At 38.9% G+C, this 24,677-nt stretch overlaps 1 protein-coding gene across 1 annotated transcript in view; it reads left to right on the top strand.

Annotated features, from left to right (window-relative positions):
* The window catches only part of lrrfip1a (leucine rich repeat (in FLII) interacting protein 1a), a 37,113-nt gene that overhangs the window by 3,825 nt on the left and 8,611 nt on the right, over positions 1-24,677 (top strand). Inside the window, exons 2-20 of the mRNA XM_029530865.1 lie at positions 7,973-8,059; positions 12,576-12,593; positions 12,749-12,820; positions 14,084-14,143; positions 15,360-15,410; positions 15,681-15,700; positions 16,354-16,483; positions 16,563-16,604; positions 16,737-16,811; positions 17,942-18,001; positions 18,608-18,691; positions 19,570-19,632; positions 19,989-20,066; positions 21,424-21,450; positions 21,536-21,661; positions 22,275-22,346; positions 23,295-23,465; positions 24,255-24,347; positions 24,583-24,675. Of these exons, the coding sequence (XP_029386725.1) occupies positions 7,973-8,059; positions 12,576-12,593; positions 12,749-12,820; positions 14,084-14,143; positions 15,360-15,410; positions 15,681-15,700; positions 16,354-16,483; positions 16,563-16,604; positions 16,737-16,811; positions 17,942-18,001; positions 18,608-18,691; positions 19,570-19,632; positions 19,989-20,066; positions 21,424-21,450; positions 21,536-21,661; positions 22,275-22,346; positions 23,295-23,465; positions 24,255-24,347; positions 24,583-24,675 (1,422 nt within the window). The remainder of the gene's footprint in view (positions 1-7,972; positions 8,060-12,575; positions 12,594-12,748; positions 12,821-14,083; positions 14,144-15,359; positions 15,411-15,680; positions 15,701-16,353; positions 16,484-16,562; positions 16,605-16,736; positions 16,812-17,941; positions 18,002-18,607; positions 18,692-19,569; positions 19,633-19,988; positions 20,067-21,423; positions 21,451-21,535; positions 21,662-22,274; positions 22,347-23,294; positions 23,466-24,254; positions 24,348-24,582; positions 24,676-24,677) is intronic.

Here is a 24,677-nt window from a genome sequence, read left to right as displayed (position 1 = left end):
CTTGTGTATCATAAGTACAATATTCAGAAAATGTACATAATATTAGTTTGTTTGGAGACCTCTCTGTCCACTAGAGAAATATTAAGAGACTTACAATCATGTGTCATATACTGCAGAGATGTCACATCAGTTTGATTTCAGGTAGTGAGTGCCACTACAATGATGTACACTCCTGAGGCAAACTCTTCTTTTTTAGAAGCTCCAAGTACAGATTGCATCTTAGCATGTTCCACACCTAGAGATCATACCCAGATTTGTCACAGTGTCAATGAAGCCTAGTGTGTATGTGTGCACATACCTGTGCTGTGATGGTTGATAAATTTAACTGGACAGCAAACATTGAAAAACACTGACTCGTTAGTCAAAGAATTATGTTCCTGAAGTCAAAATATGTGATATTTTTCTGAGAAATGGTAGATTACTTTCAAGCAGTGGCAGCTGGTGCTAGAAATTTTTTTTGGGGGGCGCAATTTACCTTGGAATACATAGAGATGTAAGTTACAATACTGATCGCTGATTCACTTCTGATGTTTCTTGGACACATACGGGACACATCTGTGTGCGTCCCGTAAGGAATCTAATTCAAACCCATTAAGAGAGAGCCTCAGGTCACATGCTTATCAGATGGTCAAGGGCTTACACTGGATTCTGTTTTACCGGCGTCCTTCAGGAAGTGAGTAAAATTAAATAAAAAACATTTTAGAACCAAATAAATATTTAAACAACATTTAATTACTATTGACAGTCACCCAATAAAAATAACACCATCTTTTAATAATGATTTGCATCTTACAGCATGTTTGTTTGTTTATTTTATTTATTTTTTATTTTTTTATTTTCATCTGTTGATTTGATGGGGGCGGCGCCCTAGCCCCCTCCACCTACCAGCCGCCACTGCTTTCAAGGTTATTTATTTACACACACACACAAAAGTACTTCCACTCCTATTTTGAGCACTTATAACACTTTATGCATCTGACATATAACACTTTATGCATCTATGCACAGCAATGATTTGTTCATAATGGAGTTCCTCATCAAAGTATAAACTCTTAAAACTGACCAAACATGGGCTGTTGTCACAAAGACAAGCTCCATAGGCAAGCATGGAGATTTCATGCAAACCATTTTAGGTGTTAGCTAAAGGCTCTGTTTGGTTTCAAAGCTGTCAAATGGCCCCATTGAACTCTTGTTAAAACAGCATTACATCTCCTTATTTCTTAAATGCTAAGTGAAAACCAGACAGCACAGCATTCAGAAAGGTTGATCAGCATGGCAGCAAGATTTACTGAATTTTAATATACAAATGGTCAGATCAGGCTACCCAAGCAAAACATGGCATCTCTTTTTGATGAGTGTATACAAAAGGTACTTAAAATGGTTTTGGAATTCTTGTGGCATTGTCATTTGTTCACTTTTGCACTTTTGCACTTTTGCAAAAGCTCATAGGCTACTTTGGAGCATGAATCATCAAATATTATGGCAAACTTTGCTCTTACATTTTAATTGCTATGGCTGGTGTTTAGCCAATGCATTGAGCAGTTGAAAAAGTAAAATTGAAATTGGCACTATAGAAAGCGGGAGGCATTACTAGAGACAATAAAGCTGTTTTCATGTTTTCGTGTAACCAACTGGAAGTCATTGTGTTTGGTTTGATGGCAGAGGTGAGTGCTTATGGCAGGCTAAAGGGTGCAGGAGGCAGGATAGAAACATCATCACTTGTTTGCTCTCAGGACAATGACCTGCTCTATTTATACGTCAACTCAGTTGGCCATAACAGACTTTGTATGAGCTCCAGGATTAAAGTCTAATATCCCGTTCAATTGAGTCAGACACTGGCTTCTCTGGGTAAGCATGAAAAGCCCAGTGTTGGGGGTGGTGGTAGTATGTGGTTCAATAAAGTTACAGTTATTTTAATATTCCTTTCAAATAATTAATCTAATTTCTGCAATTCCTAATATTTATAGTTCTACATCCTAGCTCCTCAATCCATAGCAACCCAGGTTCCACACAAGATTCTGATTTGTCTGCGTGCTTTAAATGAGAAGATAACTTAAACTGGGGATTAACTCTCTGGGTTTTTGCTGGGTGGCCGTCAGATGCTCAGTGAAGCATTAATGAGAATTGAGTATTTAGAAAGGATTTGTCTGAGACTTGATGGCAAGGAAGGGGAAGCCCACCACATTATCCCCTTTTCATTCTTGCGGTCATCTCAGGAACAAGTCAGCAAGCCACAAACCCTCATGCAGTCACAGCCAAATTAATCTTTAAAAGAGGGGACAAGCAGCAACAGCAAGTCAAATCTTCACTGAATAAATTGTGAAGTTTTTAACAGTGTCCCATCCATCCAAACCACTGTGTTTTATGCCGATGTTTGAATAATGCTGCTTTTTTAAGCAAGCATTTTGTTTCTTGCCTGTCCACCCAGTTAATTTTGCAGCCCAGAAATTGGCTCAGGCAGACTAACATTTTCCAGTGGACACCCATTATACCAAAAAGCACTTAAGCAAGCATTAACTACCTAAACAATCACTTGTGTATTTCCGTTTGTGTGTGTGTGTGTGTGTGTGTGTGTGTCTGTGTGTGTGTGTCTGTGTGTGTACGTGTACGTGTACATGTACAACTCACTGGCTTCAGTTCGGCTTGGCTCACCAGACTCACGCCTCCTTAAAAGGAAGTGGAAGCCCTGTATTAGCTTCCTCTTGATGACATCATCACTTGTACAGCCCATTGCAGATTGCTATCGCAAACTCCTTCCTGTTTATCCACCATGGCTCAGTTTTCTTCCAAAGCTCAGAGAGCTGTGTTTTGAATGCAGGTATACTGGCAATGAGAACATTTGATGGTAGCACAGGCTGACCAAGGAGTGATGATGCTACGGGCAAGGAAGTGCAAAGGGAAACAAATGGTCAAAATCAACATTCGTAACATTGAATCCAAAGTTTAAATGAATGGCTGTAGTATCAAAATATACTATCAAAGAATGAGAACTATTATAATATATTCTAAACATATTATCAAATATAATGTTCAATAAACATCAATTGTGACATTACATTAAAGTCACAAGAATGGATTCATCCAAACAGTGTAAGTGTACAACAAAGTTAATAAAGTATTTCTCATTTTGACGTAACTTCCCCTCCCTGGGTGCGACTACCCAGAGGGAAGAAGTAACTCTGAACCCATGAAAGCTGCAGAGAGAAATACATCACCTTTTGGAAATAAGCATGTCAGACATTTTTCCCTGCTACTACTCTCCTGTTGTTTGCTGTGCTCATTGTGTAACTTCCTGCTCCTTGCTCCCATCATGCTTCAGCAGCAGTGAGAGTTACAACATACCCTGTTGCCTGGAGCCACATTTTCAGGCTACTAGAAGCTTCCTGTTACATCCAGAAGGTAAAACAAGTATGACCACACAATGTAGAAGCAACTGGAAACATGTGGGTAACATCACACATGTGGCGCATTGGAGCGCGTTTTGTAGGGTAACCTCACCAGCATCAGACCACCTAGAATTGCATGTGTGTCGCTCAGAACAAAATTGAACTTTGGGGAAAACATTCTGTTATGGTTTCCCTTTCTAAACCCTGGCTGGCTGCATTGTTTTATTTATAGAACATGTACTATTTATTTTATTCCTGGCCTAAAGTAGCATGCACAGTTGCTATTTGTTTTGTCTACAGGTCTGAGAGTGCCGCAGCTGCTTCATGTGTTTGCGATGCAGCTTGATGTTGACGTACACATCAACAAGGCAGACAGGAGCAGGGTTTCCCCCCCCCCCCAACTTAAGTTTCACCTTACTGTCCGGTCACTAAATCCTAGAGAAGGCAAGAATTGATATGTTTTTGATGTGTTTCTTAGTGGCCTTCAGTTATTATCTGTACACTCAGACCAATCAGATCTGTCTGGTACAGTTAACCTTGGTTTTCACTTCACAAGCTATTTACAGCCTGCTCCAATCAAGTGTCAACTCATTTTGACATCAACCATTGGTATGCCGAACTGCTGTTTAGAAGCCTCCAGTTTTTAATCTGTCGCAGACTTGGTCTTTGAAACCAGAAGAAACCATGTTTGGAAGTGAAGGTGAAGCTGAGGAGGAATGAGGCTGGATCTGACCTGCTCCATACTCACATGCTGATTGGGTGGCACAGTCTGTCAATCATCTAGTAGACATGACCCCCTAACCATTCCCTGCTTTATGATTTATTTTCCACTAAATCAGATCGTAGTTTTAAAAAATAAACATCATGGACTATTTCAGGAAAACTTGAAATTAGAGACTGAGACCATAAACCTATTAGGAAAACATTATTGAGCTAATAAGTCAAGTGAGAGATACGCCCATTTTCACAAAGACTTCAATACAATATAACTTATTTTTACAACCAGTGGAGTTGCCCCAGATGGTCATTAGATAGAACAAAGATTTAAGACTCTTCAGCACGGTCGACATTTTTTCTGTGGCTGCATCTCAGTGTTAGTGCCACATGGAGCCTGAGGGGAAGATCTTCAGAAAATTTGACAATTTTTGACTTTTTGCAGCTCTACCCTCCAGCTGTTGCTTTATTACATTTTATTTACAGGATTTTAATGGTTTTAAATCTGCACTTTTTAAGAAAAAGACGACATTAAGTCTGTGAACGCAATGTAGTAAGCTGCTCTTTCTCTCAGCCTCTCCCTTTTAGTAAGCATTTGGGAGAATTACAAGGTTCTGCAACATCAGTCATTACCGTCATCAACTGGAGAATAAAAAAAACTGTGTTCGTAAATGCTCTTAATGGTCCCACCTCATTTTAACTCAGTCAACTCCCAAGCTGGGCAGAAATGGACAGAGTTATTTTTGTTTTTCCCCTTTGTCCCCTCTTTCATCACCAGTCGTCATTAAAATACCCTTCCATTTTGGTTACTGAAGGCTGGTATTCAGGGCGTGGGAAATGAGCTCAGATGGAATCATTGTTGATGGCATTGAATTGTGCTGGCACTTGAAGACCTTAGATATTGTCAGTAGAAACAAGGGATCAGGTTGACAGAAGCCAGACCAGCACAGCTGTCTTCTGCAGTCACATCAGTACACTGCTTGCACACTGTAGAGCTATAAAGGGCGCTATAAAACCATATTTTGTCTGACTGAAGCATCTTTCAACTAATTTTCAAATTTTGTTTTCAGAAAGTTGGAAAATTTCTTATTCTTCGAGTGACTTTCTAAAGTTATCATATGTAACATTTCCACATTAAGATATCTAAAAATAACTAGATCGATATATTTTGCCAATTTCTGTCCTCACATTATCCAAATGTTTCTATCACTTCTCAAATAATAATGTGGGTGCTAATCAGTGAGTACAAAATTGACTTTTATCCTTTTATTAAGCCTGTTATTAAGCCAGACTTTTCAAACCTAGTTGATTTTTAACTGTGTATTAGAATTGAGCAGTAATATCTGACACAAAAAAGTTTTGGTCTCTACAGCTAATGTCCTCCTTCATGGCAACTCAAGGGGGTGCATTTTATGTAACTCACTAGTCTGCATTTTAGAGACTTAAAGTGACAGTGCCACCAACCAATGTGCACTGAAGTCTTCAGCCCCTTTGTCCTTTTTTGGATCAGTGTGGTGACAATGGGGAAGACAACTGAGCTTCAAAAGAGCTCTTCAGAAACCTGTGTGTGACGTGTTAGTGTAACCAGATGAAGTAATTTAGTCATCAGACTTATGAATCTTAAGTAAGAAAAAAAGCCAAAAGCCAAGTAAATGTTTAACAGCTCAGCTCCCAGCTTCTCTGTGACAATTGTTTCCACTGAATGCTATTGGTGAATTATTGATTTTCAACAAGATACTTATTCCAGGTTTTATAATTGCCGGATTCTTTGGTTGTTGAATGTCTGAAGGGCTTTTGGAAACTGCCTCGTGGTAATTTGACTGTAAAAAACCAGACAGACACGCCAGACACACATGGATTATAAGATCCTATAAACAATTGTTAATTAAAAAGTTCCATGGTTGTTTTGGCTTCATCATATAGAGGCTGTTTAACAAAATTGCATGCCAGTATCAGAAGGATGGAGATGATCCACAAGATTACATAATCCGCCTTCACACACATACTTAAAACGAACCTTCTCTTAAACACTTATTTTCTTTTTACATATGAAGCATTTCAAAGTTCATATTTAAGTGCTAGAGTCTCCATTTTTGTAACGAACTAGCTCATCGGCTCTCTGGAGAACAGCTGCTCTATTGAAATTGTGCTGAAATAGAACAGTTTCGATTAAGCATCTGTCCATGTAGGTCATTTTAAATAGCTATAAAAAAGGAGGGGAAAAGATACTGCGCTTTGGCTTAGTTAGATGTCTACCTTCAGGTACCTCTCATATATTCATATACAACATGTGGTTTGCATCAGAGCATACATAAGTTATGACATTCATTTGACACCAGACATTTCTAGGGAGTTGGTTTAAATGGTCTGAAGTCAGAGTACCATGCTTCTTTTGAACCATGGACTGTCCCCACTTAGTGAAGAAGAAGGCGGCAAAAAGTGTGAATGATGAAATCAGTTTGCAAAGTATTTTGTGGAGGTGCACCAAGTTGACATTGTGACAATAACAAAACTGCATAAGGCAGGACAGGAAGGCCCTGTTCCATTTCATGATATCACATTGTATTATGAACCGTAGTGCAGTTTCTTCATATAGTGGTTTAGAATAATGGGGGTAATCTTTGCACTGTATGACCTTTTTTTGTGTTTTATTTATTTTTAAGGGGACAGTGGCGAGAGACAGTAAATGGGGAGATAGAAAGTGGTTGACAAGCAGCTCAGAGTCCAGCCAGCCAAGAGACAAACCAGAGAGCCACTTGCTCAAACCACTAACACCACTACTGATCGTGTACAACTATCAGGATGCTCTGTTTGCATTGCTGTTATAAATATTTCTATTTTACTTTGAAGTATGTTGCAGTTTTATCATAGGCTTCCAAAATCGATCAGGGGCCATCAATCTGTGGGCTGAAAGATCATTTGCAAAACAAACAATTTTGGTTAAAGTCTTTAGTAACAAAAACTAAATAAATAATGTTTTAAAAATAAATTGATGACACATTCAGTCTCATATGGACAAAAAAATTGTCAGGCATTAATAGTGACTAAGTCCTTATAACCATGTTGTTCCTCTGTTGTGTTTGTGTGTGTGTGATGCTTTTCCTTTGAAACCAACTCTTTTCTTTGTCTGTTTTTCCTGTTGCTCAGTCATGGTGACTGACATAGGGAGGCTGCATTAGAGGTTTTACAGCGACCCCACCTAGAGGCAAACATGCTGCAATTTCACACAGTGTGTACCACAAAGTTAGAGGAAGGAAATGCTTACACACACACACATACAGTACACACTCTGACAGAGATCCTTTTAAGGAAAAGGCCCTGCTCTTACCCGAGTGATAAGTGGAGAAAAAAGCAATGTCCTCAAATACAGACATATAAATACATAGACTCATTTACACACTGATATTGGTGTATGTGAGAAGATCCTCACAGGATTGTTTACTTCTAAATACAGTTCAGTAGATGTAATCAGAGGTTAAAGGACCTGTGATGTTCTGAGTTTATAGACAATAGTAGTCCAGTGTAGTGTGACACTAAAGTGAATGGACTCCTTCAGCAGCTCTGGCGCGACTCTTTATTTGCATAGCTCAAATTTTACTTCATTTGTACAACACTGAAGCAATCAATGAACAATCCGTTTATTTTTAGCCATCCGTCAGCTACTAATTTAACATCTGGTACCTCGACCCTTGAACAATGTGACACAAATCTCACTCTGTCCAGGAACTGGAGTTTTGTTCTCATGCTAGTTCAGCATTTCTCGATGTTTAGATTAGATATGTGACATCTGAAGCTAACTAAATCAGTTAGTCTCTCACTTCTCCTTTTCTATTTCTCTCTCAATGTTTCTATTTCTTTTGCGTCCCCCTCAGGCTGAGGCCAGGCTGGCAGCAAAGAGGGCAGCAAGGGCAGAGGCCAGAGAGATCCGCATGAAGGAGCTGGAGAGACAACAGAAAGAGGTAAGCAAATCAAAACACACTCACATTTTTAAGATTCTATGTTTTTCACACATTCATCCATGATGTCTTCTTCAGTCTTTACTCTAAGCTGTAAAAACTGAAGCTGATCTCCATAAGAAATATTTGCAGTTTAAAAACCAAAAACATGTAAGTGTAGGTTTACAGCACCTCTCTGAGGCTTCTCTCTAGCTGCTATAGTAGCAGCAGGCCATCCAATCAGAAGGGAAGCTCTGAGCCTCTCCTCTGATTGGCTAACTGTTTTCTAAGTCATTCATTAAAAAATAGAGTCCTGACAGTTTTAAGGCTCAGTTTCTAAATACAGACTGTGAGCATTGCAGGTTTAGTGAGCACTTTATTCTATATTAATCTAGTGAAAGAATCACTGATCTGCTTTAATAAAAGCCATAAAAGAAGACAAGGACGTCTGACTTATATGGGATCTTTAATCATTTTTGCTCAACATTGGTGGACTTTGCACATTTACGGCTTCAATACATGAATATACATACTGTTGCATGATCTGTAGGTAAGTAATAGCTGACCCTAAAACAGAGGAGGACAGCCATCTTGTTTGGTCTCTGTTGGCAGCTTGGACCTTAAGCATTTCCTGTCAACTCTGCATTACAATGTTAAGCTGCTCTTTGATCCTCTGGGTCATAGGTCATAGGCATAAACAGAGTGCAATAAACACAGCTTCTATCTGCACTGTTTCAGTTAGAAAATCCAAGGAAGTAAGTAAATTAAAAGAAATGCATATTAAAATTATCAATCTATAAAATAATGACATCATGATACTAAAATTAGATATCATCATCAATAGTTCTGGGTGACATTTCTTCCTGTTACTTCCTGTGACATTATTCTGGTAACTTGCTTCTAAAGTTTTTTTTTTTTTTTTAAATGAGAGATATTAGATTCTGAAAGATTTGTTTATTCTGAAGGGACCATCATGTATTAGTTAACATTCAAGATAAACATACAGCATTGCTAAAGCTACATGAACATCCCTGAAGGAATTTAACAGTATATGTGGATAATTTGTCGACTGTGTGGACTTCTGCTGTGAGGATTAACACACAGTCAGCCAAAGCAGTGAGTAAAAGGTTCTTAAAGAGGCTCACTTATTACTTTTTGAAGAAGAGTTTGAACCTTTTCGAGTTATCAAAGCAAATTCTCCATGAATTGTCCATCAATGAAAGCTTTTTTTTTTTTTTTTTTTTTTACTAACCAGAACTACATCACTAGTCCTCCCAATGAAAATACTTTCTTTTTACCTGTTATGTACACTTTCAAATAAGGATAAAAAAATGGTTTCATAATTATATGTTTTTCCACAGCTCTGTCTCATTAGGTCACTAATGAAATATAATACCTGGTGTAATTGTACCACTTATTGAATCCAACATTAGTCGCAACACAGTTTCAATAATATAATATTGCAAAATCATCACCAAATCCCAATCTCTGAAAAAGATCACATCACATCCTCCTGATATACTCTGAACAAAATCCAAATGAAACATATTTGTTGTGATGAGTTGAAGTACAAGATCTTTGACATTTATGTCTCGAAACACAAAACGCACACATGCATACACAATACTGGAACAGTTCTTGCATAACATGCAACATCTGCAGCATATTGTAAATGCTTTTTATCAGCATTTATCAGCGCAACCTGATAGACTGTTCAAAAGAGATATGTTCTGTGAGGCAAATGGGTTTTACCTACAGTAATCATGGTGTGCAGTGAGCATATTAACGTGGCACTACATGCCAGTGGAGTGGATAGCTGACAAAGCAGAAAGGTCAGTGACGCAGTTTTAAACGGAGAAGATTTTTTGGGATAAATACATGGGGAGAAAATGGGGGGGGGACAAATGTTAGATTTATATTTCTGTTTAAATCTATTTAACAGAGGACATTTTGACACTGTAACAAACTCTTTGCCCACTAACTTACTGGGATAACCAATTTTCGAGCCCCATTCAGTAATTCAACAATCAAAACACAGGTGATGAGCCCAAACAACAACAGTGTGTGTACAGTCATATGTGCTGGATTAATGGTCATTGTTAAGCTGGGTCTGGTCAGGATGAGTGTGTGTGTGTGTGTTTGTGCATCATTGGGTGTGTGTGTATGTGTGGCTTTAAATCCTTTAGCTGAGTTTCAAAGCAGCTTAGCAGACTGCCCTCTTTGGTCCAGACTCCAGCGGAACAGTTCTTGTGGTGTTGTTGACATGAATGATGGGTCGCTGCACTCACAGCCACCTCCAGGACTTTTGGATTGTTTCTTGCACACTGAATACAGAACTTAAAAGTGGATTATTGGCTTTGTAGCAGCAAGTCAGAAGTGAGGGGTTGCCTCTGTTGTTCTGAACTGAAATCACTGTGTTTGCATCGTGCTGGGATCTCACCCACATGACTGATCATGGTCTCACCTGCTGACTGCTGAAAGATGCAACCTTTCCTGGTACCTTGAGGGCAGCAGGACGGCTGGGCGTCGGCTGGTAGGGAGGAGGTTGAGGGCTGCCCTCATCGGGCGCCCAGGGACCCCTCCGATCAAGAAAGGGAGCTTGGTGAGTTGAAAAGAATGGTGGCAAACGGAAGCAGATTGTCTAGCACATTTGATGAATGGGCTTATGACAACGCCTGGCTCAGTTGCTAATTGGGTGTGCAGACACATAAGTGGTAGAAAAGATCCTGCCAGCTAGAATTAATCTGCTCTGGACTTTACACAAATATTTTCTTTGCCAAATTATGCGCTTGCACATCTTGTTCTTCACATTTTAAATTTGGCAATAAAAGCAGAAACAAGTTTTGCTTTTAGCATACAGGCAAAATACATCAAGAATTGACAAGTCTGGGATCAAGTAGCACAGGAAGATGCAAAGATTAAAGTTACTATACATTTGACTATGTTAGTAGCAAGGCAAAGTATGTTTCTTTTTCCAGCTACAAACAATCAAGATTTGTAAAGATCCACGCAGTCAAAAGGAAGACTACCCAGCACTCTTTAATTTCAAATAAGTAATAAATAATATTTTTTTTATTAATACAGTAAAAGTAACAAATGTCTCAGTCCATGGAATAATGCTCACACCCATGATTCAGAAACTGAGCCTTTAAAACAGGACTGTCAGGACTTCTGGGACTTTGATGTCACAACAAAGCAATCATTGCTGTCAGCCACATCAAAAGTCCCGATGACTTGTACCCACTATCCAATATTACAGGATTTGGTTTCTTAGAGTGTTTTCTGAAATTTGCTATATTTTTATTGGATCACTCAGAAAATGTATGACTGACCTGTTATTACTAGAGCTCCAAAGAGAAGCCTAAGAGTGATGTAATACTACACTGAGATGGTTTTTGATTTAAAAAAAAACATGGGCATATCCTATTACCCTCATAACAAGCATCACCATGTGGGATCTTTAGTGAGAATAATATGATTTTAATGAACCTCTTTTTTTCCTGCTTAAGAGCTGCATGGCACACTCCCTTGTTTATGTGTACTGTATAATAAATAAGTTGAGCTTGTACCTTCACCTGATGGGGTAGACAATTGTAGCAAATTCTTGGAGTCAGCTGCAGTGAGAGGTTGTCTGATTGACAACCCTCCATAACCTTTGATCTCAAATGAACCTATAAATTAAGAGCAGTGGAAAAGCCTTCTCCCATTGATTATCTGGGATTGCTGTTTTTCACCCGCAAATCAGTTTCTGGAAACCTGAATCACAAAGCAGGAAATCTGTTTACTGGGCAGCAGCACAAGAAAGAGGAGGCACTAAATCTGGATTAAAGCACTGGGGTGATAGGATGTAAAGTGCAACAGTAAGGGTGGGGTGTGTTTTCAAAATGTTTTGTTCAGGGGGGATGTTAAAGGCTGTGAGATATATATATATTTAGAAAACAAAATTAGAAGTGAAAGTAGTGGGGGTAAAAAAATGGCCCCATATAATGTGGATGGCTTTAAGCACATAACAGTCATGGGGAGAAGAATCTGAATATTACATCTGATTTCATTTGTTTGCACCAGATCCTGCAGGTGAGTGACAGTGTTCACCTCATTCCTTATTGATCTTTTTTTACATTGTTTAACAAATGTCTGGACAGCTGATTGTTGATGTAACAGTAAAAAGAAGGTTGCATGAAGGAAGATTTCACAGGTTCTTCATGCCTACATGTCTTGTTTTGACTTTAGAAGGGGTCTGTGCCAGGAACCATCAGTCACAGAAAAAGATGCTTGAAAAGTGACACTATGGCACCTTAAAGATTTTTGGAAAAATGCCTGGTCACACTCTAATATGTCATGCAGGGGGGTACTTTGCATTCCTTTCATTGTAGTTTCATTTATTTATTTATTTTTTTACATTTCTCTTCCTGACTGACACCCTTGTGACACACAAATCCATGTCTTTCTCCATCATATCAAAATTTTGAGGCTCATTCTATTTCTCCTGTCTTCATGTTCCAACCTTTTTCCTCTACTTCTTCTCTGTGTCTGTGCGTAGATCTTTCAGGTGCAAAAGGTAGGCCTCCTCTTCCTCAAACAGCATTTAATATAAGCTTGGTTATGTAGTCCTCCAAAACATGTCCTTCAAATAAGAAAATAATGGATATTTGTGTCCTGGGCTGTGTTTTCTGAGGTGTTTTTGTCATGCTCTTAATTCTCGTCTCTTCTCAGAAATATTATGGTTTGAACACCAAATTCGATGACCGCTCGGACAGTAAATGGGGAGACATTGAACAGTGGATGGTACAGTTTCTGTGCTGTGATAATGACACCGAAACCAAAGAATGCATGTTTTTTGTTTAACCAGTGTTTTTACAGTGTAGTCTGCCTTTGAATTCCTGATCATCCCTCTTAAGCCTTTTCAGAAAATAACAGATTATAATAAATCAAAGCTGGGCCATTAATGATAATCCACTTACTGGAGGGGGCAAGGAGCCTGTTTGGCTTTCAATCAGCATAACCATCTGCCCCATTGTTGTGAGACTGCATCGGATTTACTTTGTCTTGAATGTTCCACTTAAATTTCAATGAAGCGGCTGGTTTGAATTGTCCTGAGAGTGAGATACTGCAACAGTGAGGATACCTAGTGTGGGTGATTACCCTGACTAACCCAGGCGCGTTTCTGACTGAAATAATTAACTGACACAGAATGTGAAACATTTAGCTTTTTCTGCTTGTATTGTTGTCACTAACTGTGCATGTCAGTGGTTTGTGTGATTTAAGATTTAAGATCATGCATGGCTACCTCTGGTTGAGTGTTACTCATTTTAAGCAGAGGAAAGTTTTCCAGTTTCATTGCTGCCCTGGTGTAAAATGTTTATTATACAACTGGATTTTTATCTAGAGTCTTTGATATTGTACTGTTTATGTTTCAGCTAATCCACATACATTCCTCTGTGTTGGTGCTCTCTGTTCGTTCAACATTCATTAAGCATGTGCCATCTCACTTTTCCTTTTTGCTATGAAGCAATACAACATCGGTTCTTCAATGTGTTGTAGCTGCAGAAAACGTTTCAAAACATAAATGTTGTGAAAAGAGACAGTGGAAATATGACTTTTCTTCTTCATGAATTTAGAAAATATGAGATTGATAAATTCTGCCTGGAAAATGTACCTGATTTTGAAATTGTTATTTCAGTATTCTAATTTCTTAGGGATAACAGAATGTGGAATGTGAAAAAACCTTCGTCCCCTAGTTAACAGACAATTCTCATTTTAATGAGGGAAGATAAATGATTATATGAGGGATGTTGATCCTCTTTTTTAATGATATAAGAACCTAACTATAAACTTAGATGTGGAAATTACACCTTCACATTACATTAAAATACATATTACTCAGATTGCCATATGTGATATGACTCAGTGACTTTTTTTGGGCTACAATGTAAGCATGAACTCCCTGTTATTCCTCCATCTGTTTCATTGAGCTTTGACATCTCTCTCCTCCTTCACATTCTTCTTCATCCCATCTCTTCTTCATCTTTACCCCCCCCCCCCATCCAGGAGGACAGTGAGAGATACTCACATTCTTCACAGACACATATGGTTTGTAGCCTTCCGTCAGTTTCCACCTCCTTATACATTTACCTTCCTACTCAGATCTGTCCTCCATTGTGTAGGCAAAGATAACAGGGACAAGTTAGTCATGTGTTAGCTTCAGACTGACAAATTCAGTCAGTCTTTAAAACATACAAAATAGAAAATTACATTTTAAAAATTCTCAAATAATAACAAATTGTATATATTGTAAATAAATAGCCTGCCGATAAATACTTTGTCGCAGAAGTGAACCAGCAGGAAACAAAAAGCAGGGAGGATTAACTTGGTGTACAGGCCACAGATATCTGAACAGTGACGTGAGCACCTCACCAAGCACAGTAAGGTTATTGGCTGTGTTGTATCTAAAGAAGATACCAAGTGAGAAGCATCTACATTTGAAGAGCCACTTTGCAAAATTCAAGTCATCAACAACTGTGATAACAGTGAGGACAGCTGGTGGTAACATGTCAAGGTCAACATTATTGCAAAAGTATTTGAGGATGAATCTGCTCACAATAATGTGAAAAAAAACAGTGATACAGATGCCGGATGATGGGGAAATCAAAGTACAAGTGAGATGTGAGGCTAAATAGTGTAGAAAAATGTAGGCTCCCCATTTTCCAAGAAACAAATCACAATTTCCCTTCATGTGTAATGTGATTTAACAGCTTATTACTGATTTATAAAGTGTAAAGAAGCTAATACACTAGTTGGTAAATCATTCACAAATCCTAAATGAGAGCAGTCTAATTATTGTAAGTATTAACCTTCAGCTTGACAACTGAAAAAACCATAAAGTAGCAGTGATGGGAATGACAAATTGCAAGTATTTTATTAATAAAGACATAATGAAACTAGGCAGAATGTATTCATTTATTTCAAATTTTATTGTTCAGATGTGAATGCACAAGTATTTTTTTTCTTGGTGTTTCTTTGCAATGTTGCTTAGCAAGCCAGGCAAACAGACTTGGATATCCTTTGATTATTGGCTTTTATTTCAGAATGCATCTATTTAAAAGCAAAGTTGCTAACAATTAAAATAGTTGTAAAAAAAATCACTGCCACAGTCTTTATGGATTTTACTTTATGGTGTCAACAAACTCAAAGCTCACAAAGGTAAAATGGTAGAATGAGCCACTCCTGCCACAATCCCTTGCTCAGTGTTGTTGTTGATGTGCATCACACTCTGTCTGGTCTCCAGTTTTAACTATCCATTTCACTCTCTTGCTCTCTCACACAGCTCTCAGATGACGATGAGCGGATGTCAGTGGGAAGCCGGGGCAGTGTAAGGGTCAGTATGATGCAATTTGTCCATGCAACAAAAATTCAAAACCTCTCAACAAACCTTTCTTGCTGCCAGTCATTGTCAAGCACCGCTGCAAAGAATGAACTTTGTCTTCTTCAACCTTTTGCAATGTGGAGGCTGTGTGCATGTGTGTCTGTGTGCGCACATGTGGGTGCATGCCTGTGCATGCTTGATAATTTCACATAGTGCTGTCAGAGTGGATGGCACTTGTTAGTGATGATGATGTGTTTTTGCAACAGTCCGATCTTGATGCAGTCGGGGGATACACTGCAGGGGTAAGGGCTGATATTCTTGTTCTTAAAACTGGATCAATGTTTAACCCTGTCTGACAGTTTGTGTTGAATGGATTTTAGGTTGTCCAACAGCTGATTTGGTCTCACATAGATCTCATTAATACAGATCATTTGTGTGTTGAACTTCTTGTCTAACTTTTGAACTGAATTTATTTCAGTTGGGTTTTTAATCTTTCCACATTTTGGATGTGACGCATCAGTTTTTGTGCTTGTAAAGCACTGACTTATGGTGTGAGTCTGAAAGGATTATTTTCGTACATTTATTTGTGCTGTTGTTAAGGAACATTGCCTTATCTCAGAGTCAGTTAAATTGATTTGAACTTGATCTTAGAGAGTTCTTGCTCCAACCAAAACAGTGTGTTGTATTTTAGGGTCTTGTTAAGGCTCTAAATGTTCGGTGCTGTTTTTTCTTTGCTGTGTAATTGTGGAAAAATTCTTCATACTAACCATTTTGATGGTTTGACTCTCTTGTTTGTTTTAGTAGCATTATTATTGCATATTGCTCAGTGGCCTTGTTTTTTTTTTTCTTTTTTCTTTCTTTTCTTTTTCTTTTTCTTTTTGCCATTGTGAATAGTCAGTTTTGCATGTTGCTGTACTGTGGCTTTTTTGCCCCAGAAAACATTTTAAAATGTCAGCAAATTTGCTGGTTCTGAGGCAACAGGAGATGAGTGTGTAGTTGTATCTTTGCCTCTTCTTCATCAATTTAAGGGCTCATCACATAAGAAGTCAAAGAAAAAGAAGAAACACAAACACAAGGACAGAGATGTACGTAAAAGCTCAAACTACACAGACTGTCCTTTGAGACATGGAGTCAGTGTATCTCACTCGTCCTTTTTATCCACAGAGAAATGGCTACGGTGATGATTACAGCGTCACGTCCAGCAGGGTTAGTAGTGATGTGTTGAGTGCAGTTGTATAATGACATTTGTTAACTGCATGATGCTTCCTAGAGAAGAAGAGTTAAAAAGGAAGATGTGCCTTGTCACTCAAGCCTCTTTCTTCTCTCTCACTCTGTCAGAGCTCAAGACTCAGTGATGAAAGTAGAGTGTCTCGCTCATCCAGGCTGGACCTAACGGTGTGTGTTGGCCCCTCAGTAAGCTATATTCCTGACCACCTGAATGCATTATGTAGCTTAGGTGTATGCTTAAGTTTTCAAACTGCAGTGAGTGGACAGAAAAAAACCACCGTGTTTTGGTATGAAATCTGGTTTCTTGGCAACTTTGATGGGTTGTGTGATTGTGCCCAGGCTGAAATAGGATACATGTTGCGATCATTAAGAAACATAAGGCAGAAAGGAAAAAAAAAATGTTTCAGGGTTTCTTGGAATGACGCAAAGTTTAGTTTGTACAGCAAATTTAATCCCTAGTAAATATGGATAGGACTGACCTCTGCAACGTGTATTAAGATAAAAGCTGCTTGAAATGAAACAAATAAAAAAATGGCAGCTTTGTCATTCATTCCACTCTTTTTTTTTTTAATGTATAAAAAAATACAAACAAAAAAAGTTCTTTGTTTATTTAGAAAAAGTTTCATGATTTCACCTAAAGCATGAGAAACACAAATTCTCAAATACTTGTGGTCCATATTCCAACTGTTAGGAGAGGAATTACATAACTTTTTCAGAGATTTGGTTCAAATTAGGTCTAGTCTCAGCCTTATTTGGAGTGGGTTGTAGCTTTACCTATGGTGTCGGTGTGGGAGGCAGGATTGTGGCATGGGACCCAGTAGTAAGCGGAGGGTTGTTGTTCTGCTTGGTGATGAAATGTTGTCTAATGAGTTTTAATGCCTTAAACTGGGTCTGTCTTTATCCTGTTGCTGGCAGCCACACAAACCTTAGCCAGAACAGAATTGGCAGTAGGTTTAAAAGATGAAGTGGTGACTCTGAGTCTGAGCTGTTCTCCTCCCTTTACTTCCCATCATTTCAAGAGGTTTTATTTAGTTTCATCAGTCTGTAGTACTCTGGCCCAGAACATTGCAGACTTGTTTTTTTTTTGTGTGTGTTTTTGCAAGCTTCTGTTTGGACTTTTACTTTCTGGGGTTTGCCAGTGTTTTGCAATTTGCTGTTGTAGGCTGTTAGTCGTAGTGAACAAAGACCAACAGGTCCTCCTACAGCATAGAGCGCTGTCCTGCCTGACTGTACAGTCATAAATACCTTGTAGCAGCTGTAAGTCCAGCTGTGGTGGGGTGCTGATATTGTTGATACTGTGCTCCTCAAACTCTCAGAGCTCCAGACTGAGCGATGACAGCAGACCATCTCGTGCCTCCAGATTAGACCTGCAACCGGTGGGTTTGCGCCGCACTCACACCACTAACGGTCTATGATGTGAATCTTTCCGTCTTTACAAAAGGACTTGTCTCAGTGACCGGCCCATGAACATTTTGATTCTTTTTGTTCAACCTGCATGTTGTGGTCTCTAATCTCTGATAAATATATGTGTGTATATAGTGCTTTCCTGATGATTTTCGTGTGCTGAATTTCCCAGGGATGCATCAACACTATAGATTAAGTGCACTGATGTATTTTTAAAAGACTGTGTCATCTGGCTCTCTTTATGCAGAAATCTATTTGTGTGTTGCTAGATTCTAGTGAATTATCATTTGGCTGATTGATTATATGTTGTTCCTAAATTTAGAATGAGTTACACTATGACTGCCAGAAATGAACATTGGTGCACACTTTACTTTTCTTAGGAAGGAACCTGAAGCCTTTGGTTACTGGTTAAAATTTAGTATGCTTGTGTCTTTCATATATAACCTCCACTCCACAGGAAGTTTGGAAAAAGTTGCAATGCTGTCCTACTGCTATACACACTACTAAGACTTACAATAAGAGTTTGGTGATTTTGTAAAAAGGACCTTCCTTGCTTCCTTCTTCCTCTGTCCTCTCAGAGCACTTATGCTTCCTCAGACCTGTATGGTCTCAATGGTCTCTCCTCCTCCAGAAACCCTGGTCCAACCTTCAATGATTACCAGGTCTGTATACAGACAAGTGCCATATGCACATATACACAAAAACCCTTAACAAAGCTTTGCTGCTGCTCTGCAGCTTGGCTTATAGCCTTCTTTGACAGGCACAAAATGATTGAAAATAGTGTAGTTAAAACATCTTCTATCTCGATGTTTGCAGTTCCATAGGTCTCACAGTCAGATCACCCAGCAGCTGCATCATAGGGTTGGTTCATTTCATTTACAGCTCACCTGGACCCCACTCTAATGTCCACATTTACAGTATTAACTCACATTAAGGCTGAATAATAACTGTTCTTAATAAATGCACATTTACCCCGGACTGAAATTATGAAAATTGAGGATAAAAATTTAAGTAATAGGTAAGTGAATGTATACTTGCCACAAACCATCATGCACCACCGCCTCAGTTGAAGACACACTCCACCCCTTTCCTCATTATGTACTTGCCAGGCACTGCCAAGATGGCTTTAAAACTGTTCTTTGTAACCTGTGGGTGTTGTCACAGATTCATTTACAGTTTCTTGTGCTGCAGAGATTCCAGGTCGTGATCTAGAAATCATATTCTGGAGGTTTAGAAAACTTGCAATGACCCCGAACAATGGTCATCTACATATTTAGATTTTCTGCAGTGAACACTAAAACTTGACATAGATCTCAGTATCTGCTAAAATAATCACATTATTATTTTGACATTCAGCCTTCACTTATACCACTTTTCTTATTGTTTAGATTTAATGGTTTAGTCACAGGCTTTTAGTGTAATGTTTATCCACTGTCTAACTTCACTCAGTCACTGCACATCTCTGTATGCATGTGATAGAGAAATGGCACCGTCAGTTATCACTGCTGAAGTGTGAACTTGCACTTTCTAATGTGTGCAGAGCTCCTTTTATGAAGACAGCCTCTGCAGTGGACCACGGCGGGTCACTGGTTCCAGTTGCCATGTAAGATGTATCCGTGTGATACAAAACGTGTGAATACAACCTACGTTTTTGAAAGTCAAATTTGGTTTTCAACTTGTTCTTACATTAGTAGGAACTTCACAACTGTTGTGTGACATGACTAACTGTAAAACGCTTCTAGTTTTGACTTCAGAACTTACTTCAATACTTCAACTCTTTTCTGAACTGTGGTCTCACTTTTCTTGCCATGATACATTTGCTAGTTGTGGAATTAGTGTGTCGTATTGTGCATTCTTGTTTTTTTTTTTTTTCGTTTGTTTTGTTTTGTTTTGTTTGTTTGTTTTTTTCACTTAATGCACAAGAAAGTACATACATGTCTGCGCGTGTTCCCTCCACAGCCTTTAGATTACACTAGTTATCGCAGCTCCAGCTCCAGAGCTTCCAGCAGGGCCAGTTCAGCCCGCACCAGCCCAGTGGTGAGCCCTCAATCCACACACCCTTCTGCATGAGCCCACATGTTGTGTATGCATACGCTTCATAACAATATGTAGTCAATTGTTGTGAAGTTTCATATCAGAAGATTAAAATACATTATTACACTATGTTCACTAGTAATTGCAGTGACTCACAATTGGAAAAATGTCATAAGCAGGTATTACCTGTGGTACTGTTACTCCCTGCAAAAGTCACATCAGCAACTGAGTTGTCACCATGAAAAAGTGAAATGACAGACTGTGTCATTAATCTGGTTCCATTTGCTGGTGCTGACTGGAGCCATCTGCCAATGGCCTGCAGCTCTACAGGTCTTCCAGATAGACTCATCTACAGTTAGATGTCTGTTGACATATCTGCTGTGTGCTTCATCAGCACTAAAGCTGGTATTGCTACAAGGTATTTCAAAAATGTATCATCAGGACTCTTAATTGTGATTTAAAAAAAAAAAAACAAAAACAAAAAAACAACGGAAAATTCATAAATTGTTACATTGTATATTTCCTCACGTCCTTTGGGAAAATACACAATAGAAGTTTGATATTATATTAATATACTCCTTTTATTTTACATAGGCTCATTATGGCTCTTCAGTGGGGACAAAAAACAGTCATGGTATGGAAATAGAAAGAAATTTGCGTTAATTGAGATTCAAGAGTAAATATGTGATCGTCTCGAATTTCGCTGAAAATCACGTTAATGAGCCAAGAAGAAGCAAAGTGGCTAAATGAATCTGACTTCTCAGCATTTGCTTTCACTTGTTTTTTTTTGTTTGTTTTTTTTTTTACCCCCTGGTGGCCCGTGTAGGACAACTGCAGCTCAGTAGCCAGCTTTCTGAGGAGCGCAGCCCATAGCGGCAGCCTCCCCAGGGACTTGGACAACGTTACTATTCCTGACTTCTCAGATGTGAGTCGGTTTTCACCCACAGGAGGCAGAGGCTGTAAAGTGAGCTGAGTTATTGCTTGGTTGCTTCCTTAATGTACACTGTGTGTGGGGACGACCAGTTGTGTGTGATGTGTTTAACACACGGCCTGTTGCTGAATTAATACTACTTTTAGATAATAATATATATGATACTAAGTACTAAGTATTTGCACGGTGCTACAATCATTTAATATGTTGCTGCCTTTTTATGTTTATTTGTGTTCATGAGTGATGGCAGAGGACAGGGAATGCTGTGTTATTTTGTCTACTCCTTTTTCACTGGAAAAATACCAAAATAAACCTGCTGACCTATCTGAATAAGGATTTTTTTTTTTTAACTTCCTTCTTTCCTCCCTCTCTTCCTAAGTGCCTCCTCTTGACTTTTATATCACCTGACTGTTTTGTTTGTCTCACCAGGTGGAGGATAGAGATTACCTTGAGAAGGTGAGTGCAGCACTGCTATTAATAACAAAAGAGGAGTTTACACTGTGTCGGCTGGGATGTTAAAATAAAAATCTCTTTCTCACAGGGATCTCGAGCAGCCTCTTCTTTAACTGCAGCAACCCTCACCTCCTTAGGTGGGACGTCCTCCAGGAGAGGAAGCGGAGATACGTCTGTAACTGCAGACACTGAGACGTCTGTACGAGAAATCAAGGTAACTCTGAACTGGACATAATGGGCACTTCCTCTTGTATCAGCTTTCTAATGTTACACTCATACAAAGTTATTGAGAGATACTGATCATGTTTGTTTTGCTGTCAATTAAATTGTTCAAGTTAAATCAAATTAGATCCAATTGGCAAGACTCCATTATATATATTTTTTAAATGTTTAGCTTCCATATTGATATTTATTACATACATGTTTATTTGTGTGATTTTTGACATAGTGATTGATATTGATGTGCTTATGTAGAACATAAAAGTTTAATCACTTGCATGATTTACTCCCTGCTTTGACAAAAATGATCAATCCAGTCTGCCTGACATGTGACAGTAGCACCACAGTGTAAAACTGAGTTGCCTTCATTAAACTCCAATCCATCAACTAAAATTCAAGAAAAATGCAGTGGTGGTGAAAACTTTCAACAAAGAGATTTAAAGGAAAAATGTCATCTAAAAGTTTTCTGTGCTTTTTTTGTTTGCCTTTTTCAATGTGTCTCCTCAACTCACTGTGATCATGACTCTGTCACTAAACCTTCTGCTACACCTTTCCTGATGCTGTCACTGTTCTGCTGCTCCACTCATCACCACTGCACCCTTCATCAGGAGATTCATGAACTGAAGGATCAGATTCAAGATGTGGAAACCAAGTATTCACAGAACCTAAAAGAAGTCAAGGTAGAAGCCTGAGATCCCCCCAGAAGCCCCTTTTAACAAATCAGTTTGCTGCATTTAATGCACACTGGCCATTAGAGTTTTGTTTTTACTCACCATAGGTCAAATCTGCACCTACTCAACCAAATTGCAGTGACTTTCCTCAAAAAGCATTGTGGGTAGTTCACCTTCACTACAGATCAATAAACCACCCTTTTGAATTGAACATGAAATGAATGCTGAAAGTTGTATTGCTGTAACCAACAACTGTTGCCTCATCTTTACATTTTACATGCAGGAGAATTATTGGTGAAACACATGCAATGAAACACACTGGCAATGGGATAACACTCTGTGTAAAAAATTCAAACAACTGTTTCAATTGCAAAGTAACTGAATATTGCTGCCTTTCTTCGTTTTGGCATGTGCAATGCTTTATGATCAATAACAGCAACTGCCAGCTATAACTATTACTTTTCTTATATCAACTACTGTTAACATGAAAATCATTGTTTTTGCCATTACTGCTGCTACTATCATTATAATGACTATTATTGCAAGGTGGTCTTTTCCATTGCGCTCATTCTCCTTCTCTCAAACTGGACTCAGGGCATCTGCCCTGAGTCCAGTTCTGCTTAAGGTTTCTGCCCCTTTAAAGGAGGATTTGATAGCATTTGTTCCATCTCTGTAAATAATATAAAGAGGAAGTCTAGGCCTGCTTTGTTTGACAAATGCATTGAGTTAACTTCTGTTGTAAACAGGTGCTTTTGAAGGAATTGACTTTACTTACTATGTTTGGAGCAGATAATTACACAAATATAACCCTGGGATAGTCCTCAGGATGTCTTAAGGGCCTCAATCAGGTTTATCCTCCTGTTATTACACACAAGCAGTGTGATGGAGGACCACAAAGCTGTCCAATATGTTCTCTCTGAGCCGGGGCCTCACGTTTTCTCTACGTGATTATATTAGGAGACATTAGCAGAGGTGGAGGAGAAGTATCGTAAAGCCATGGTGTCCAACGCCCAGCTGGACAATGAGAAGAATAATCTGATGTACCAGGTGGATACACTCAAGGACTCCCTGATGGAGCTGGAGGAGCTACTGTCTGAGTCACGACGGGAATATGAGGAGAAAGTCAAGGTACAAGAATTGTCATTTAGTTACATTAGGTAACTTGTGATAATGAGTTAAGAGGTCCTCACTGCTCTGCTGTGGGTTTACTTTGCTGGCCAGTTTATGCATTCATATTTTGCCTCTGCAAAGTCATGGCAATGAAAGAAAAAGATGTAGAGACTGCAGTCACTGGTCACTTTTACCAGTGACCAGTGGTCAGAGGTCACTGAGTAAAAGAGCAGAAGCAGCCTTTAATAACCTTTTATCACTGTGTAGTAATGCAGCCACAAGCAAAGACTAAGAGCATCCTCAAACCAAATCTTGTGAATTAGTCCATACATGTTTTAGAGGTTGCTCTTTAACAGTCAGATTACTCCGATGCTTTAGTTTCCTAGTTTTTGAATGTATCAGGTGAGACATATACTTATTCCATCAATAAGCTGATGGTGCTTATGTTAATATGTTTAGGATGTGTTCATATCACTGTTTCTGCTTGAATTGTAAATAAAGGTCTCTCATCTGGGTTCATTGTTCAACAGGTTAAACTGGGTCTCCCAGTAATAAATAAAAATTTGTGTTTCAGACAGAATTAGACCACTTTTTTTGTAATCAGTTACCACTTAGTCCAGACCTGACCAGTAAGTCCAGATCTTACCAGTTAGTCCAGTCTTGACCATTCAATCTAGTCTTTACTAGTAAGTCCAGTCTTGACCATTCAATCTAGTCTTTACTAGTAAGTCCAGTCTTGGCCAGGGAGTGCAGACCTGCTCAATGAGTCCAGTTACTGGTTGCCAATTTGTGTCTTGGTTCCTGCAGGAATATGAGCGAGAGAAACATGCCCATGCTGTTCTTCAGTTCCAGTTCAATGAAATGAAAGAGATGCTAAAACAAAGTGAAGAGCTGCTGAATGTGAGTATTTCTTTTCCAGTGTGAATGTGTCATTAAACTGAGAAGTCTGGTGTAGAAATGGATATTGATCGGGGTTAAAAAGACTAAAAGACCTGGACCAGCTTCCCAGTTTCTCAGTGAGAGAAGCTGCCTGGCGATGTTCTTCGCACAACTTTCTCCTCTTTTAACATGCCTCTATGGCATCTCTCTCTTTGCTTTCTTTCTCAAACTTCATTTTCCTCTTCCTGTGATTCAGGAGATCCGTCAGCTGCGTATGAAACAGGACGGTTTTGTCAGAGAAATATCTGACCTGCAGGAGACGGTGGAGTGGAAGGATAAAAAAATTGGGGT

Source organism: Echeneis naucrates, chromosome 21, assembly GCF_900963305.1.
Source record: "Echeneis naucrates chromosome 21, fEcheNa1.1, whole genome shotgun sequence".
Classification (NCBI taxonomy): Eukaryota; Metazoa; Chordata; class Actinopteri; order Carangiformes; family Echeneidae; genus Echeneis; species Echeneis naucrates.
The sequence above is the reverse complement of the archived record's forward strand: the minus strand, read 5'-3'. Positions and strand labels throughout refer to the sequence as shown.